Genomic DNA, 20,873 nt, shown 5'->3' with positions numbered 1-20,873 from the left:
GGGGAGGTGATTTTTACCTTGTATATGGTGGTGGTAAGATAGATATTAGAATACTGTGTACAGGTCTGTCTCATCTTACGCTGGGGTTACGTTCCGCAGTCAGCGCCTAAAGCTAAAATCACGTATCGTTAAAATTACATTGAGTGTAATGGCGGGCGGAATCGCCCGCACTACAGAAACAGTATTTAAATTGTTCTTTTTTTTTTTTTGCCGGACGTGTAAAGCTGAAATCGCGCATGTTAAATGCGCCTAAGATGCAACAGACCTGTACAGTTCTGGTCTCAACATTTTAAAAAGGATTATGGTAAAACTGTATAGAGTGCAGAAAAGAGCCACAAAAATGCGTCAAAGGTTAGAGAAAATGCCTTCCAGTGACAGACTAAAAGAACATCTTATTTTTATTTTATCAAAAAAGGATTGAGAGGTGACTTGATTAGTGTATAGGAACCTTCATGGATATAGGAAAATACTGAGTTCTGTCAGGCTCTTTAATTTAGCAGAGAAAGACATAATAAGAACCAGTGACTAAAAGCTAAAGCCAGACAAATTCAGATTAGAAATCACTTTCAGTTTAAGAGTCAGGTTATTAACTGTTAGAACAGACTACTGAGGGAAGTAGTGGTTTCTCCATCTCTTGATGTGTTCAAAACTGGATGCCTTTCAGGAAGGTGTGCTTAGTCAGATGCAAGTTATTGGGTTCAATAAAGGGTTAACTGGGTAAAATAATCTATTCTGACCTCTTCCGTACCAGACTATTAGATTTGTCCCTTCTGACCTTAAAATGTATATATCTGTTGTAGTTTCGGTATGAATGGATTGTCAGGAAGGAATTGAACGAGATTAACGTAGTGGCCTTGCATGCCAACTCAGCAAGGATATTCCTTTTCTGGGCTTGGTGAAAGATAGTAGGGACAAAAAGGCATAAGTTGAAGTGGAGACAGCATTAGTCAGTGTGTTCAAATATGAAAAAAGAAATGTCCGGACAAGAGTCTTCTCTGTTTACGCATGAGTGGTCTGACATAAATCACTTGGGTTTAGGCCAGGAAAAATTCCTGAATGCCTAAACATATTCTGATAAGTTCACCCTGATTGTTGACACAGCAATCCTTCATTGCATTCACGTGCTGAGCCTTGTTTCTGTGGTTGCCATGATAGTCTTCCCCTCCCACATGCATCTTCCCACACAAGAGTTTTTTTTTTTCCTGAGCCGATATTCAAGATATCTCCTGCATTAATACAGCTCAATGGCTCGATAGCCTATTAGTCATTTTTCCTTCATTCCATCTGTTACCACCTTGCCTTTTTATTGGGGTAAGACAAAAGAGATTGACACTCACACTGTCACTCACACACTCTTTTAAGGACAGAGTTGGCATTGCCGAAGTACCTATGGCCTGGTGGTGTGAATTCTCTATCTGGGGATAACTGTGCCTTTCAGCCTTATAGTTAGAGGGGTTGTTTTTGATATTAACACAAATACTTTTCTATCCCCCATTCACTGGGGCCAGGTCTGCACTACATACCTATGTCGGTATAACCATGTCGCTCAGGGGTGTGAAAAAATCCACACCCCTGAGCAATGTAGTTATACCGACCTAACCCCCCATGTAGACAGCACTACATTGGTGAGAGCGCTTCTCCTGGTGACATAGCTACCGTCTCTAGTTACAATTAACTAGGCCAATAGAAGAAACTGTCCTGTCAGCATAGGAGCGTCTTCACTAAAGCGCTACACATGGTTGTAGCGCTGTACGTGAAGACAAGCCATGACTGTTACATTTCAGTGTATAAATACCAGTGCCTTCCAACCCTCTCCAATATGGAGTACCTCTTAGTCAGTCAGTCCCCAAGTATTTCTCCTCTTTCCCCACAGGATGTAAGCTAACCTTGTGTCTTGGGCTGATCAGTTGGCTCTTGTTCCCTTTGATATTTATCAATACTTTATATTGGATAAATACAGCTCTTCTGTTACAAAGGGAAGAAAAGCTAATCATTCCTGTCTAGGCAAAGACCATACCATCTTACTAGAACATACTAGATATCTTGGTTACAAAGGACAAAAGTTAGTTGATGTAGCGAGTATGTTACTTATCAATCCACATCTATTCCTTTTTGCTTTTTCCTTTCTCTGTCTGCTTCATGACATGTTGCCAAGAAGACAGTTACTCTGTTGTAAGTTCTGTCTCTCTTCTCCATCTCTAGCTCCCTCTTTCTAGCAAAGAACTCTTTTGCATAAAAGGTAACAGTCCATTCATTCTATGGAGAATGACCAAATGACATTTTTAAGGTTCGCATTAAGGTAAACCCACATTCTAGCAGACAGTAGTAATTCTGCTCTGTAGTTGCCCTCACGTACTGTATAAAAGATAATTATTCTAAGTATTCTAAAAAAAGAACAGGAGTACTTGTGGCACCTTAGAGACTAACAAATTTATTAGAGCATAAGCTTTCGTGGACTACAGCCCACTGAAACTAAGTATTCTAAAATATACATGCTTACTTAGATTTTCTTGAAATTTGCTGTACATCATGGGGATGTGGGTAGGATTAGTGCTCCAAATATGGGGTCATTTGAGCAAGGGATTCCCGATTTAGTCCCCCTAAAAATCCACTGATTACTTTTAATGTTTTGCATACATTGGGCATCAGGCTCTGGCTGTAATCCTACCCAAACTAAACTCACGTGTTCAGAATTTCTCATCTAGTGTCTGGCACTCATTGCCCCTTTGGGGAAGCAATATTTTCAAAGCTATTCTGGGTAAAGTTTAGAACTCAAGGTAAGGTTGAGCCTCAGTCATGAGCCAGAATGAAATGTGCATATACTGCAAAACTAGGGCTCGTTTTGAGCCAGAACATTAGTCAGCAGTGTGCTGTCAAGTAGCTAAGTGACTCTGTGACGAACTGGGACTGTTCTTACTGTGGTCTTTGAATGCTGACAGGGGAGTGTGGCTAGGATAGTCTGCATTGGGGGATGGGAGACTGACCAATGGAGAATACCTGAGCATGTAACATGAGAACCCAGGAAGGGGTTAGAGGCCAGGTGACACCTTTGCCTGGGAAACTGAACAAAGGCTGTGGGAGGGGACGCTGAGGAGAGCGTTTCAGGAGCTGCCTGGAGAGATGACTGGGAGGCAGACGGGGCTCTGACCTCCCAAGGGGCTGGGGTGCCCTGAGACTCCAGGATGGACCCAACTGAGGGGGGGGTCCTGTTGTCTGTGCCTGCAAGACCTGTCTTGGACTGTATTCCTGTCATCTAAATAAACCTTCTGCTTTACTGACTGGCTGAGAGTCATGATGAATCGCAGGAAGCTGGGAGTGCAGGGCCCTGAGTCCCCCACACTCCGTGACAGACTCCAGGTGATATACTGTGGCCATAGAACCTGAGCAACACCCATGTACTGAGAGTTCAAGTCCTAAGTATGGCAACTTTCAGAAAACGAGCAGTGGACACTGGCTGTTCATTATCTGCTTTCTTCGAGGTTTGCCCTCTTTTGAGTTGATATTTTAAAGTGCTCTAAAATCATAGGCTCTGATTTTACTTGTCAAGGAAATTAACATTAGGGAGAAAATGAAAGATTCTAATAAGCAGTTAGGTGAATGTAATCATGATTTGTGATCCTCAGCTGTTTCCTGAACAATGGGACTGAGTATGATCAAAAGAAAGCAAGTTGCTCATCATTTTGGTAAAGGGATTAACTGTGCCCCTAACGTGTACTGATCATAACATTATCAGATTCTTAACTTTTTTGGTGCTGCTAAGGAATATTGGGTTTGGAGCAGAGAGGAGGAAATATGGGGCTGATGGGAATATTGAAGCAGTGCAGGAGTTTTGGGGGCTTAGGAGGATGCAAGGCAGGGAGTCTCCACCTCTGTCCATTATTAGTATAAGAGATCATGCAAACACTGTTCTTGAAAACCCAGTTCAGTGACTAGAGCATTGACAAAGAACAGGGTTTCCAGAAAAGTAACTTTTCTGAGAGTCCTGAGTTAATAAGGAATTGTCCTCAAAAGGACCTCTGCTCTTTGAGAGCTCAGAGATACTGACATAGCAGAATCATAAGGGGGAAAGTCAGATATTCTTGGGAGAAAAGAAAGTGGAGTCATCTGTGCCCTCCTCATCCACCACAATTTCTCTCCATAGCTGCTTTACCAAGAGAAGGGACTCCAGGGCTCCCTTATTCTTCCAGTGCTGCCTTGAGCAGTGTCGAAGGAACACCAGCCTCATCCTTCCCTCTTCTGCTTCTAGTGGAAAAGAGGAGGTCAAGCAGTGGAAGCGTGTAGTGAGGAAAGGATGTGATTAGAGCTGTGCAAGGAGGAATGTACAGGGGGCTACACAGTGGTGTAGCCAGGTGGAGGGAACAGGGGGAGCAGGAAAAAAAAGGCGCCACCCGCTGCAGGGATTTTACTGACGGGGAGGCGCTCTAGGTCTTTAGCGACACCTTGGCAGCAGTACCTTCACTTGCTCCGCAGGTCTTCGGCAGCATTTTGGCAATGAAGCTTCAGTGCCGCCGAAGACACTCGGAGCTAGTGAAGGGCCTGCCGCCAAAGACCCGGAGTGCCGCCCCGTCAGTAAAAGCGTCGCAGCGGGTGGTGCCTTTTTTCCCCCGCCCACTCCCGGGTGAGTAAAATTAAAAAGGCGCCACTTGTGCTCGGTGGGGGAGCAGCTGCTGTGCCACTCCCCCCAGCTACGCTACTGGGGCTACAGCTGTGCTGCCCAAACTCTGCTTTTCTTTCCTCTTCAGAACACATTCCCACTGACTCCATGTCAGTCCTTGCACTAGTCCTAGTGCTCAGCTCCTTTTCTGTTCAGCTCCTTCATTGTTGGGGCCCTGGCTGATGCTTGTTCCTCTGTGGGGAGGTGCTCTGGGAAGTGAGGACTGGACCATCAGAGAGATGAGATGATTCAGGGGCAGTAAAGGGACTAACATACTGCCAGTGCCCTTTGTAGTTGGTTACGTCCTTGTTAAGGAGCCAGAGACAGTGGAATAGGAGAGTTGGGCTGTGGAACATGGGAGTACTGAAATAATTTTCTTGTAACTTAAAAAAAAACTGCCTAAAAACTTTAATGTAGAATTAAGGATGCCCAGTACTGCCTCATTGCCTTTCCAGGACTTGAAATTCCTCTACTGTCCAATAATCAGAAGAAAAGTGCATGCAACCCCTGCTACACAACCTTAATTCTGCCCTTTCAGTGATGCCCCAACATCCCAATAATACCACTCTACCCTGGCAACTTCTATGAGACACTCTGGGAACAGAGCACCTGAGTATGTAGGGCAAAGTAACACCTTCTGTATGCTAAGGCAAAACTTGGGTTTAGGTCATGTGTAGCAGACAGGAGTTGTCTACGGTCACTGAGCCTGCCCCACGCAAACTGGCCGCTGGCTTGCGAATATTATCACCCTTTACCCTTACCCTGGCAATTTCTTCAGAGTTATTGCTTTCACTTAACCCTCATTAAGCTGTGGTGATCCCTCATGTATGCCACCATACTGTTTATAATTCTATGGCAAGAAGACATCCTTGTGTGCCTCTGACACAACCTTCAGAACTTAATGCTGAAATGAAACATATTTGATCTATCAAGTTACTTGGGCACCTTTCTTCATATCATAGTGACACCTTCGTCAATGTGATCTAACTAATCCTTCCACCATTCAATATAGCTACTGCACCAACACTAAACTCAGCAGGAGTGCATGCAAATAAATGCTTATCATGGCATTACCTTACTGAGGCATTCCCAATGGCTTTCTTCAACTCCAGAATGCACAGTTAAGGTTGCATTGTGGATTTGGTGAGTGCCTTAACTTTTAATTTCCTGGTTTTCAGAGGTTTGAGCATAGCTGAACTAGACAATCTGGAAGGGTACAAGGCATCGCTGAGCTACCTTAACTCTGTTAACTGCGTTTTTGGGCAGATAACACTACAATCTTTGAACAAAGATTATGTATTCCAGTGGTTCTCAAACTTTTGTACTGGTGGCCCCTTTCATATAGCAAGCCTTGGAGTGTGACCTCCCCCCATATAAACTAAAAACACTTCTTTATATATTTAACACCATTATAAATGCTGGAGGCAAAGCAGGGTTTGCGGTGGAGGCTGACAGCTAGCGACCTCCCATGTAATAACCCTGATGTTCTCAAACCCACAGTTTGAGAACCCCTGATGTATTCATTTGTGCGTAGAAAGTGTCCATTGCTTTTTTCACATGCTGCCACTGTCTAATACTACCCTCAATCTATGCAGATCTTCCAATAAAAGTGTGCGTTTGTTACAAAGGTCTAAGGTAGACGATGGCCTTTATACAGTAACTAAACTCTTAGATAAAGTTACTGCAGCTTTCATCACTCATTGGGCGGAATAATGATTCAGGACTGCTGCTGTTTTTGTCTACTTGCATATTCAGTTGTGCTGTTTAGGGTTACATGAAGATTCTTACATGTGTTTCTATGAAGCATAACGCTTTACAGTCAGTCTTTCAGTATAAATCCATGTGTGGTCACAAATCGGTTCTTGGGTTGAATATTCAAAACTTAACCTTTCACCTGTAAGTTTCTTAGATTCTGTAGCAAGCTCTGTGATCAGGCTTTTGTGATATTAGCATGGATAGTTCTTATAGAAAAAGAAATGGTCTTTAACTGTTTATATGAAGTGCAGATTCACTTATATATTCTCAACTGTGCTGTTATTATATTGTTTGCATTGTTCAGTTATGCTTCTTGGAGTATTGTCAGTGCTTACTTGTGAGAAGCACCTGCATACTGCATAAGCCCAGGGCCCCTAGGAAAGCTTAAATTATCAGTAGATGTGCAGACTTAATTTTGAGCTATGGAATACTCTAGGTAAGGCTCTATAAGGAGGTATAGCCATTATGCATGCTCAGTTTCTTAAAGTAGCTGAACCAGTCCTTGAACTTTCAACTCGTTGGTGGTTACAGGTGTTTTTGTTTTGTTTTTTTCCCCTAGTTAAAATCTAGTTTTCATGTAAATAGTTAAAATTGGTTTTAAGTGTTTAGGCACTTAGATTTCTACTGAACCAAAAATTTATCCCCGTATCCCTAATTGGGTTAGTTTTTTCCACTATAATGACAGGTTGTGGGGAAAATTACTAGATTTAACGACTACCCTTCTTGGGGAAGGGGGAAGATGTTCAGACTAGACCAGATAACCATGGTGCTTAGATCAAGGACATTTTTCCAACAGGTTTTCTGCCTGCTTGAAGTTCACCGCTCATGCCTGCATAGACCATGTTTATCTGTTGAAAAGTTGTATGAGCTTCCAGGGTAGATTCAAAGTTGGAGCAGGTTCCAGGCTCTTTCTGGAAGTCTTGATCCCAGAGAGTGCTTAAGTCTATTTCAGAAAGATCATCAATGCTGCCTGCCAGGTTTGGGAAGCCAAGAGTGTAGCTTTGTGTTCTACACCAGTGGTTTTCAACCTTTTTTCCATTTGCAGACACCTAAAAATTTTTGAATGAAGGTGCAGTCCCCCTTGGAAATCTTAGCCATAGTTGGCAGATTCCCTGGGGTCTGTGAACCATAGGTTGAAAACCACTGTTCTACACTGAAACCTTCCTTTTCAGTATTGAGACTTAGGCTACTCGGCACTGGTGACGCACCAGCTGGAGTACTGTGTCCTGTTCTGGACACCACAATTTAGGAATGATGTGGACAAATTGGAGAGAGGCCAGAGGAGAGCAACAAAAATTATTATGGGTTTAGAAAACCTGACCTCTGAGGAAAGGTTGAGAAACTGGGCATGTTTAGTCTTGAGGAAAGACTGAGGGGTGACCTGATAAGTCTTCCAGTATGTTAAGGACTGTTCTAAAGAGGATGGTTTCCATGTCCACTAAAGGTAGGACAAGAAATAATGGGCTTAATCTGCAGCAAGGGATATGTAGGGTTAGCTATTAAGAAAAACTTTCCAACTATAAGGGTAATTAAGCTCTGGGATAGGCTTCCAAGGGAGGTCGTGTAGTCTTCATCTTTGGAAGCATTTAAAAATGAGTTGGACAAACACCTGTCAGGGAGGTCTAGGTTTACTTGGTCCTGCCACAGTGCAGGGGGCTGGGCTCGATGACTTCTTGTGGTCCCTTTCAGCCGTCCATTTCTGTGATTCTGTCTCTATGCTTAAACTGCTACAGCAGCATAGCTGGAGCTCTGCGGACACTCCGCAGGAGTGCTTCAGTGTAGCCACTCGCTATAGCCACTGTAGGGGTTCTCCTGTCGCTTTAGTTAAAAGCTAGGTTGACAGCAGAATTCTTCCATTGACCTAATGCTGTCAACACCAAAGTAGATTGACTTGTCTGTGATGCTCAGGGGTTGTGGATTTTTCACACCCCTGACTGACGTAGCTGGGTTGACTTAACTTTTTAGCGTAGATCTGGCCTTAATAAAGGGAAAAAGATGATATTTTTACTCTTCTAAGAGTCTCAGGGCAGTGCTTTCTGCAAGGTGGCATCATAGGCTGTAGTGGAACTAAACAAAGCAAAGGTAGGAAGTTCCTAGTTTCAAAGGAGAAGTCTTCATCCTCCGTGCTGAGAATTAGGCCATAACCAAAGTTGGGGTGGTTCCCGTTCCACACGCTCATTAAGAGGGGATACAAGTAGAGAACTTCCACCCTATCCCCATCTCAAGCTCTGTCTTCCATGCAGCCAAGTAGATGCCTACCTCGATTCAACCAAGTGTAGGGTGGTAGACACGGTACTTAAAATAAAACAAAGAGTGAATTAGAGGGCTACCGGAATCTGTTTTGATGTCATCTGGGATGGAGTCGTTGGGTTGCTCTGTGGGACCTTTGCTTCAGATTCTCCCTTTCTCAATTCCATTTTTGGCACGAAGTAGCAACTTTCTTCAGGGTTTCTAGTCTTATTTTTCACATGGACCATCTGTTCACCACCCTATTCTTATTCCAGCTGTATTTCTTGGGGCACTTGGGTCTCATGGCCACCCACTTTTGGGGTCACCAGTCAGAGGTAGAATAGAAGTAGAGATCACTGCTTAGTCCTGTTTCTCCTCCTCTTTTTCTCCCCCTCCCCCCAGCCATACAACATCATCTGAGAGATCAGCCTCTAACCTGCTGATTTAGCCTCCACAGAGAGTCTACTGGGAATCCACAGATGAGGCAAACACTTCCGGCTATAATCCCAGCAACATTATATTTTCTCAAGAGGCTATGATGATTGGGACACTTGCTTGACAAGTCTGGAAAATGCTTAAATCCTTTCAAGACCTCATCAAGACTGCAAACTCGTTAGATATAGAGCTTTCCAAGATTTATAGGTTGTCATCTAACCTGGAACATTGATAGGTACTTGGTCTGGTTGAATTTGAAGGTCTTATGGTTCCGGCCAAGGATTTATGGCTAACACCAGTCTCTGCTTGCCAATTTCTTGGAAGGCAGATTGCTTAAGTTTAAGAACTTGAATATTTTTTTACCCAGCACCTAAACGCAACTTCTTTAGTTATATTTCTGGAAAATAAATTATGGGCTTTGGACAATCTCACAAAACTATCATAAATTACCAAGATGTCTGGGAAATTGATCTTTCAGGCTGGAATTCTTGCTCACCTTCTGCTTTACAAACTATCAAGCCGTGGTAGTTTAATGTGACTTGGGTGTCTAAGTTAATATCTCTTCCTTGTTAGGGCATGTTCCTGGAGAGCTTAAGAGGCAAAGGATGCAATGACCAATTTATTTTCTTGAAATACTTTTATATGATAGCCCAGATACCCCACATTTGTTAGCATAGCCATAGAATGCCTTATTTTTTTAGTTCTATATCATTTAGTGCATGTAAAGGTTTGAACTGAGTATTCAGACGCCTTTTAAATTAAATAACACCTGCTAGTAGGTATATTAAGGAACTTTGAGAAATTCAGATTAGTAGTAAGTCTTTAAACACTACAGTAGTATGTAGAATCATAGAAATGTAGGGCTGGAAGAGAGCTCGAGAGGTCATCTAATCCAGTGTTTCTCAACCTTTTTGATACCAGGGACCAGCTTGATGCCTTCCTAAACTGTATCAGGGAGATAGATCTCAGAGACCAGTGCCAGTCCACTGATGTGTCATTGTGAAACACTGATCTAATCCATTCTCCTGTGCTGAGGCAGGACTAAGTATACCTAAACCATCCCTGACAGGTGTTTGTCCAACCAACATTTAAAAACCTCCAGTGACGGGGATTCCACAATCTCGCTTGCTAACCTGTTCCAGTAGTTAAGTATCTTTATTGTTAGAAAGACTTTCTAAATCTCCCTTGCTGCAGATTAAGCTGATTACTTCTTATCCTGCCTTTAGTGCATAGAAAACTCTTGATTACTGTCTTTATACATATTTGAAAACTATCGGGTCCCCCCATTGTCTTTCCTCAAGACTAAGCATGCCCAGTTTTTTTAACCTTTTCTCATAGAACGTGTTTTCTAAACCTTTTGTCATTTTTGTTGTTCTTCTCTGGACTCTCTCCAATTTGTCAACATCTTTCTTAATATGTGGCACCCAAAACTGGACACATTGCTTTATCTGAGGCCACTTCGGTGTCCTAATATGACAATTCTATTAAATACACCCTATAATATTAGCTTTTTTTCACCACTGCATCCATTGTTGGACTGTATTCAGTTTGTATTCCCTTTAACTCACAGATCTTTTTCAGCGGTACAACTGCCTTGCCAGTTATTCCCCATATTGTATTTGGGCATTTGTGGGATTTTTTTCCTTCCTAAGTGTAGAACTTTTCACTTGTATTTATTGACTTTATCTTGTTGATTTCAGACCAATTTTCCAATTTGTCAAGGTCTTTCTGAATTCTAATCCTGTCTTCCAAAGTGCGTGTGACCCATTCCAGCTTGGTGTCCTCTCCAGATTTTTATAAGCATGCTCTCCATTCCATTATTCAAATAATTAATGAAAATATTTAGCACTTGATCCAGGGCAGACCTCCGCAGGACCTCACTAGATACATCCTTCCAGTTTGACAGCACACCACTGATAACTGCTCTTTGAGTAGGGTTTTTCAACCAGTTGTGCACCCACTTAATCGTAATTTCATCTAGACCACATTTCCCTAGTTTGCTTAAATGCTCTGCACTGTAGCTCTTGCTCTTTCTTGAATGTTTCAGTGAAAATTTGGTTTTGATTTTGCCAAACTACACTGGTCTACAATTTTTGAGAAGTCGTCGGCTTCAGAGATAAAATGGGCTATTTATTATGTATTTTGATGTGCTGAAGTCAAATATGACAATTAAAACAACTGATTGGCTACTGTTTCTAAGATATTTAAGTTTTTACATTTTATGTCTATGTATATTGTGTAGATAGTAGAGTTTTAATCATAAATTGTAAACCTAGGTCTTTTCATGTGTTTATGGTTGCTTTACATGATAATATTTCACCTGTCCTGTTTATGTAACACTTTAAAAATCAGCAAAAGGGTTATATAAATAAAATTGATTATGAAACAAAAAGCAAAAAACTATTTTGTACATAGTTTAGTCCTATTCAGTGTCTACTGAGCGCTTCTTGGCTTGTCTCTTGTATTCATTAAATGGAGCATCTCTTGTCACTGTCCAGCAATAGTCTGCAAGCATTGATGGGCTCCATTTGCCCTGATAGCGTTTCTCCATTGTTGCAATGTCCTGGTGAAATCGCTCGCCGTGCTCGTCGCTCACTGCTCCGCAGTTCGGTGGAAAAAAAATCTAGATGAGAATGCAAAAAATGTATCTTTAGTGATATGTTGCAACCAAGGCTTTTGTATGCCTTGAGGAGGTTTTCCACCAACAACCTGTAGTTGTCTGCCTTGTTGTTTCCGAGAAAATGTATTGCCACTAACTGGAAGGCTTTCCATGCCGTCTTTTCCTTGCCACGCAGTGCATGGTCAAATGCATCATCTGGAAGAAGTTCACGAATCTGAGGACCAACAAAGACACCTTCCTTTTTCTTAGCTTCACTTAACCTTGGAAATTTTCCACGGAGGTACTTGAAAGCTGCTTGTGTTTTGTCAATGGCCTTGACAAAGTTCTTCATCAGACCCAGCTTGAGGTGTAAGGGTGGTAACAAAATCTTCCTTGATTCAACAAGTGGTGGATGCTGAACACTTTACCTCCCAGGCTCCAATGACTGTCGGAGTGGCCAGTCTTTCTTGATGTAGTGGGAATCTCTTGCACGACTATCCCATTTGCAGAGAAAACAGCAGTACTTTTGTGTATCCAGTCTGCAGACCAAGCAAGACAGCAACAACCTTCAAATCGCCACAGAGCTGCCACTGATGTTGGTCATAGTTTATGCACCTCAAAAGTTGTTTCGTGTTGTCATAGGTTTCCTTCATATGGACTGCATGACCAACTGGAATTGATGGCAAAACATTGCCATTATGCAGTAAAACAGCTTTAAGACTCGTCTTTGATGAATCAGTGAACAGTCTCCACTCATCCGGATCGTGAACGATGTTGAGGGCTGCCATCACACCATCGATGTTGTTGCAGGCTACAAGATCACCTTCCGTGAAGAAGAATGGGACAAGATCCTTTTGATGGTCACGGAACATGGAAACCCTAACATCACCTGGCAGGAGATTCCACTGCTGTAGTCTGGAGCCCAACAGCTCTGCCTTACTCTTGGGTAGGTGCAAATCCCTGACAAGGTCATTCAGTTCACCTTGTGTAATGATGTGTGGTTCAGAGGAGGAGGATGGGAGAAAATGTGGGTCCTGTGACATTGATGGTTCAGGACCAGAAGTGAGAGTGATTCTGGTGCATCAGGAACCGGCAGTCCTTCTCCGTGGGGTGCTGGGCGTATAGCTGATGGAATGTTTGGAATGCACAGTCCACTTTTTCTTCTTTGACACACCTTTCCCAACTGGAGGCACCAGGCAGAAGTAACAATTGCTGGTATGATCTGTTGGCTCTCTCCAAATCATTGGCACTGCAGAAGGCATAGATTTCCTTTTCCCGTTCAACCACTGGCGAAGATTTGTTGCACAAGTGTTGCAGCATATGTGTGGGGCCCACCTCTTGTCCTGATCTCCAATTTTGCAGCCAAAATAAAGGTGATAGGCTTTCTTAACCATAGTGGTTATACTGCGCTTTTGTGATGCAAAAGTCACTTCACCACAAACATAGCAGAAGTTATCTGCACTGTTCACACAAGTACGAGGCATCTCTGCTCACTTTGGCCAAACAGAAATGTGTCCCTTTACAAAATCAAACACTGGCAAATAAGAGAGCGCGACACTGTATGATTTCTAGAGCTGATATAGGGCAATTTGTTCAGCAGAGTGATGTAAGCTTCATTAGGATTGCATCATCCATGACTTCTAGGAATAACATGATGCAATTCAGATCATGTATGACGCAATACCGGCTTCAGATTGCATCATTCATTGTTTTGCCTAAAAAGCAAGTACTGTCCAAACCCAGTCATAGATTTATTCCTAGATCCAGTCAAAGATGTATTTTAGTCATTTCTGGTTTAAATTGAGATCCCTTCCCTTTATAACTCATTTATCCTCCGGCATTCCCAAGTCAAGGGTCATATATACTGACCCAATAGCATATCTTGAAAACTAGAGCCAATGAACAATTTTAAGCATCATTTTCGTTCTCAGTGACCCAGAATTAGTAAAGTTTGACTACATTTATTTCAGAAGCATTTTGGCTGTAGAGCAGTGCTATAAGTCTTTAAAAATTGCTCTCCGCTCATCTACAGTAAACCCAGCTGCACCAGGGATAATTCTAATGAAATAGGTATGGAGTGTAATTGGCATGCACTGTGTATTTATGGATGGTAACAGCTATATATGTACACAGTGTTTACTAGAAGCTTGTGATGAATGAGCATGTTGTATGATATGTACATGGGACCTAGCCTCTTTCAAAGCTTAATTTAATGTGCACCTTTAGGAGATGTCTCTTTATGTGAATACATTATGGTGAAGTTTCATTGATCATATGCTGTTTCTCAAATCATACATCATACCCTATGACTTTTTATCTACAGCCTTGTAAAATTTTTTCTCTGAATAATGAATAGTGAATAAAGCAAGGGCTCCAAAGAAGCCTCACTTCATCTAATGTCTCTTGTGTTTGTGTAATCACTTTGCAATCCACAGAGTAGTACAAGATGCTACAATGGTTGTAAGAAAAAGTTGTAAGAAAAAAATCTTTGGTACTAGAAAAATACAGCATGGTTGTGTAATTCAAGACATTGTAATGTGTCCATAGAGAGGGTTAAAGTTACGCCTGAAGCCTTAACTCTAGCATTTCTTGATTCCTGAATGCTTAACTGTGAATCCTTAATGCTCTCATAGCACATTGTTGTTAGTATACATTTATAAATTAGCATATCTCAGGACCACTTTCTGGAAACGAGCTCTCTTTTCTTTGAAAAGTCTCAGTTCTGCTCATAGTTGGAAGTGAATATTTTAAATGCTTTTATGTGCTGCAGACCCCTAGTATGTGAGAGGCAATGATTTGGAAGAAAGGGAGCTGGTTATAGATAAGGCTGAAGTAGTGCTTGTTGGCAGGGGGGAAGCATTTGGAGAAATAATATGCCATCTATTGAGGGTGGAGACACCCCATGTCTTTCCATCAAAATGGTTCGTAGCCACAGGATCCTCCTGAGTTCATTATTGCTCTAAGACTAGCAGAAGTAGCCATTGTTGCCCTTCACCTTGTGCAGCTGGGAAGGAGATTATAAGGTCCACACGGTGACTATAGCAATGGACATTGCATGCATTTGTCATTTACACGTTATCCTAATCAGAACTCATTAAAATAGTCTTACTCTTGAAATTATATTTGGAAGTGCCAGCTGGTACAGACTACAGCTTCCCCTTTTTGAAGAGAAATGTGTGGCTTTGAAAAAGACACCTGGCTTTTTTATTTGCTGGTTACTGACCGACTGCTTGCTTGTCTTAAATCCAGTTTTAAACATAAAATTAGTTGTGAGATTCCCTCAGTTAGTATTTAAATTTGAGCACTTTGTGACCAGCAGCAGGGCTTTATCATTTGAGGGGCCCAGTCTTTGGCATTTGTTAGTAGCATCCCATCAGAGCTAGTCTTTTGACTTTCAGGGCGTGATGCAAGGTGCATTTATTTTATTTATCATTTGACTGTTGATTTTGCCAGTGACCCATCTAATTTGTGTTAATATTTGTAATGGAAGTGCCTAGATAACATAAGTACCCTGGAAATTGGTAAGTGTGGTTCCAACTTCAGGAAGGGCAGTGTACCTAATAACGTCAGACTTCTGCATTGAGCTAGCTACTCCTTTCTGAATATTCACTCATTTCATAAGCTACAATATAGGTGCTTTGAGTCTGTTGAAGCAGTTTGACTTAAGACTTGAAGTTCCTCCTTTGTTTAACAGACCAGTAGGGGACATTTTAGCGCAGATTCTTGGAGACTTTTTATGAATGTAAACATGGAATTTGCAAGGCTTACCTTTGTCTAGAAGAGGTTTATCTTAAGTACCTAGTATATTTAAACTTACAAGAAGATCTGAAACTTAGGTCTGTGTAACCAAATATCACTTCAACTAATGTCAGAAGAAAGCTGGCAAACCATTTGTAGTTTCTGCTTTGTTGGGCCTATGTAGGGTGTTCATCTGTCAACATTGTAAAATGATGCGTGTAGTGTTATAAATTGTAAACACTGAATTGCTATCAAATAATAATATGCAGAAAAGTGAAACACTAGTAAAATGTTTTTTTATTTCCCATGGTTTTTTATAGGTTCCATCTAATAGATGTTTCAGCAATATGTTGCTGCTAATACTGACATCTTTCAATTATACCACCAGGGGTTGCTATAGTTTCCTGTTCTGAGACTATTTCATTGGATCACTAGCAACTGGCCTAAAATTCTGCTGTTATAATTTCCTATTTTAATTAAACCTTCCCATAATTAGGGGTCATTTCACAAATTTTAAGTGAAATTTGTTAAAGTAAAATTGAGTTGTAAATGAATGGGCAGCATTAAATATTTTCTGTAGTTCAGAAACTAGATACTGCGGTACTATAGAAATGCACAAAATATGTTCTTCAAGCATTGAGAATAGTTCAGTGATTTTGAGTTCAGATGGAATTTTAACAAATTTTAAAATAAACTCTAAAATATTGGATTGAGTTCTCTCTGGTTCTTGAACATCCATGTTTATACTGCAAAGGTGTTTGTTCTCGTAAGGTACAATGAAGCAAATCTTCCATATAATTGCATTAGTGATACGTGACATTAAAGCTTAATTGGCTTATTTAAAATATCTTGCACATCAATTTCTTTTAGATTGTGAAAATTGAAAAGGTCATGAGTGCAGTTTAATATTCCTGGGTGAGAGATTTCAATTTTAGTACAATTTGTAGAGAATTAATTAGGAAACATGACTAAAAGAAAAAGGGTGTTGAATGCAAATAAGGTTGTTACCTCAACTTCTGTACTCTAATGAACATGTATCATGGACTGCTGTGGAAATCCCTTTGGAAGTTCTGCAAGCACCCAGATTGGTTTTAAAAGTAAAAATGATATCTGCTGTTTTATAGCTGGAAATAGTTTAGTTGCCATGCAAAGTTTTTAAAATAAAATGAGTCTTTTCATGACTTTTTATTTTTGCCAACTTTTGCTTTGTAGGAGATTGATGAAGCCTGTAAGAGGATAAAGCGTGAAATTGATGATTTGGGTCCTGAAGTGGGTGACATCAAAATCATTCCATTATATTCCACGCTTCCCCCACAGCAACAACAGAGGATTTTTGAACCACCACCTCCTAAAAAACCAAGTGGAGCAATAGGAAGAAAGGTAATAGTATCAGAAAATGTTTGTACCTTAGTGTGCTGTTTACTATCTAACTGGTTATAGTAGTGTGGGGGGAGGTTAAAAATAGTGCGTTTCCATTGTTAATCTTAAATGTATTCAGACAGCAACAAATAGAAAGCTAGGTCTCAACTCTTACTTTGAAGCAGTCTTGAGCAATGTAATCAAATGTTTCTTAGGTTAAGGACTTACAGGGATGCTGTCAAATTAAATATTACATTTGCTTTGATTTGCACTGGCTTTCAGTTTATTTCCGGGTGCAGTTCAAGGCACAGACTTCCACCTACAAAGCCCTGAATTGTTGAATGTTAAAGCTTTGAATCAAATGGGACCTGGCTATCAGAAAATGCTTTGCTCACGTAATACCTTGATAATTCAAATCAGCTGAAACAGGGTCTGACAAAATCCTTATTTTAAATGCTGTGGGTGGCCAGTTAAGGGATCTTGAATGTGGAATTTGGTCTCAGCAGAAGCCTTATCCCTTGATCTTCAAGGGATGCTGCTGTAAGGCAAGGTCTGTTGATTTTTATTTTTTTTAGTCTTTTAAGAATTCGATGGGTTAAGATAAACAAATAATAATAATGGAAGTCAGAAGCTGTTTTTTCCTTTGCTGGGAAATGCCCTGAATTGAGATCCCCTTTCCTTTATTATACCAACTCCTTTGGCCTATTGGGGTTACCATAAAACTGAAAATTTACATGTTACGACCTGAGATTGGAAGTTTTGGTGCATCTGGGTATAATTGACACTAGAAGTCACTTAATTTTCCACATAGATTAAAAAAACTAAGGTCACCAAAATATTGGACCCTACACTGGCTATGTTAAATTGTAACATTCATAAAGTTGAACAGAAGATTTTGAAGGTCAAAGCTGAATCATTGTATGTGCTCTAGGCAGGGTTTGTTCCTTGATTATTGCCTTTTCAGTGCAGTACAGTGCATGTAGACTACTAGTGACAACTTCTTGTGCTCTGGATGAATAAATCACTTATTAAATCTAGTGAAATGATCTTTTTTCCTATTGAAGTTGATTGCAGAAAGCATACAATCTGAAATCATGAAACTAATGCTGCAACAAGATTGTATTAGTAAATGACTTGAATGAATGAAATTGCTTCTCCGTGATGAATAAGTGATAGCATTGTATTTCATTAAATTTTCCTTTATGTTTAAAATACAACGTGCTTCAAAATAGACAGTGTCTGGTTTTCTTGATAAGTGGATAACAGATGCAGATGCACAGCTTTCACAAAACCAGTGCTAGTGTTCACCAATGCACTGTAACCGTAGCAAGTATTGTGTTACAAGGATTGCTAGACTGGAAAAGTATAAATTGTGGGCAAAATCAGTCATAAAAACATGCATGCAATGGCTTCTAATCTAAAGTGTCTATGTAAAAATGGTGCCTGTTCTCTCTCTATTCTGATTTGTATTTGGTTGCTTTAGTGACAGAAATGTTTGCTATTGTAGAGCCAATATAGTAATGAAAAAGTAAGCTCTATTCTCTTGTGATTTATGCGTTATTAACTTGTTAAATAAATTCTGATTTCTGGATCTTTATTAGTGGCCAAAATACTCAACCCAGAGTGCAGCTTGATTTTCAGATCTCAGGTTGTTGGCAGTTAGAAAATGACCTTTCATTTGGACATTTTGAACTTTAGCTGTGTGGATGGAACAAGGGCCAGAACTTGGATTATGGCATAGCATCTTGTATGAAAGTTATTGGTACAGCCAGTATTGGCGTTTCTTGATGCGTTATTGAAGCTCAAGGCTGCCTTTACTCCCCAAATCTTTTGGACAAGATCAGCCACTTGTGCAAGGCAGCTTCAGATTTAAGATGAAGATGTCTGCTTATTTAGATTTAGGTGATCCAGAGGACTCCATCGCCTATATGGAGGAACATCAGGACAATGAATCAACAAGGAAAGATTTCTTTAAGACAGCTGATTTTTTTTTTACTTAGTCCAGGAACCTACAAAGGTCACAATTGCCGTACCTGGGCCAGGAACACTCATCTAATAGGCTTGTTGTATCTTTGCACCTTATTTTTGGACAAGCTGCTAAAAGTGTGTCAAGACCGCCATGTACAACTGCTCTAGCTTCTAAAAGAATTGAGAACATTACCCTCTTCCTGGGCCATAACTTTTTAAGTTGGTAATGTTACTGTTACATAGAGTACTACTGGTGCAGGAAAAAATAACCGATTTGTACATACAGTTGTAGTTGTGCAAATTTATGCACAGATTTGTACAGCCGTATATGAAAATGTCGTTAGCCTGGATTAGATCATTAAGCTCCTTGAAGGTGTTCACACAGTGCCTACCAATGAAATGAATCAGGTTATCTTTCATCTCTTGCAAGCTGCGTGCAAGGCTTTTTAATGTACCTTTCCAACATTTTACACTTGGTTCACATTTTGAAGATTTTCTTTGCAACCATAAGGGCTATAAACTTCTTTAAAGGAAAACCTAGATTTGCGGCATCTGACTCTGTTTTGGACCGTATTGGACTCTATGTGCTTACTCAGGCTTTTAAATCATTCGTAGACTTGTCCTCCAGCATACTTACCCTTGATATAGCTTTTTTAGATCATCATACTTTTAAGATATTTTATCAAAATCTAAACCATATATGCCAAGTTTTCTATTAACTCAAGATTAGATAAACAAGTTATCTGAAAATGATCCCCCTTAAAGAAGCAATGCTGCTTCGATGCCATCATGTTATACTTTTCCAAGTGTTGTATTGATGTCTAATTACTCTGTTACAAATTTGGTTGTAATATAAAGGATTTTAAAGACTGTAAAATTTAAAAAAAGCACAAGTGATTTAGGAGTCCACATCACTTTTCAAACTGAATTTGGGCTCCTAAGTTACACCTCTACCCCGGTATAATGCTGTCCTTGGGAGCCAAAAAATCTTACCGCGTTCTAGGTGATAGCGTGTTATATTGAACTTGCTCTGATCCACCGGAGTGCGCAGCCCCGCCCCCCCGGAGCGCTGCTTTTTACCGCGTTATATCCAAATTCGTGTTATATCGAGTCGCGTTATATTGGGGTAGAGGTATACTTACATAGTTTTTTTTAAAAATTGCGAACAATTCCTAGTGGTTGCAAAGCAAATAAACACAATTTAATTGTCGTGCTAACTCCAGTTCCTCTAAAATGATTAGATTTTGCAGGCACATTTTAAAAGGTATGGTATTATTAATTAAGCATTTCATTATAGAAAGAAGGAATCTCACTATATTACACAAGTGTAATATGTTAAATTCAGGTATATTTAATATATTTTAAATTCAGGTCTGAAAGTTGTAGGGCTTACTTCTTTAACGAGCCTAACATTTAGCAAAGCTGTAGTCAAACTGGAGAGAGACTAAACTGTTGTATCCCTTGGTGTAACCCTAGAGAAAATCAGTAAATATCTTTGTTGTAGGTCCCCAGTGCTGGCATAAACACAAAGTACAGTCCCGTTCCTTGTTTTTATATTTTTTAATAAAGGGTCATTAGCTCTATTCCCTTGCAATTACTGAATAAACTGTTACGTGGTGTATGGGCAAGGATGAGCATGTTTTCCTTCAGATCAGTATGCCAGAGATCTGCTGCCATATGTGCTATTCATGCTCTCTCATGGAAGGTAGGGGTGCTGGAACAATTTTTATAGTGGTGGTGCTGAGAGCCATTGAACGAAATTGTAAACCCTGTACATAATGGAATCCACTTCAAGCCAGCCACACCTCCAGCATCCCTAGTTCCAACACCTATAATGGAAGGATACTTTGCATTTCCTATTAGTTGATTGCTTTTCACTGATTGAATTCTTCATCTTAAATATATATTAAAAACCAAATATTTTTATAACACATTTGGCATAAATGAGAAGAGAACTCTGGTCATATATCATGCAATTCTACTCTTGTCAATTAACCTGTATCAATAGAGCACACGAGAATTGAAATCCCAAGTTGTTTTATTGTCATGAACAGTTACAAATTCATTGGAGGCATTGGGTAAAGCCGTTGTATATAGAAATAATCTAATAGTCAAATAACTAAATTAAACAAGTCT

General features: G+C 40.3%; 1 protein-coding gene across 1 annotated transcript in view; it reads left to right on the top strand.

The window, feature by feature from the left end:
• DHX15 (DEAH-box helicase 15) overlaps positions 1-20,873 on the top strand; it is a 73,776-nt gene that overhangs the window by 26,479 nt on the left and 26,424 nt on the right. The window contains exon 6 of the mRNA XM_054029183.1: positions 16,623-16,790. Within this exon, the coding sequence (XP_053885158.1) occupies positions 16,623-16,790 (168 nt within the window). The remainder of the gene's footprint in view (positions 1-16,622; positions 16,791-20,873) is intronic.

This window comes from Malaclemys terrapin, chromosome 5 (genome assembly GCF_027887155.1).
Source record: "Malaclemys terrapin pileata isolate rMalTer1 chromosome 5, rMalTer1.hap1, whole genome shotgun sequence".
In the NCBI taxonomy this organism is placed as follows: domain Eukaryota; kingdom Metazoa; phylum Chordata; order Testudines; family Emydidae; genus Malaclemys; species Malaclemys terrapin.
This window is presented reverse-complemented; position numbering and strand designations above follow the sequence as displayed.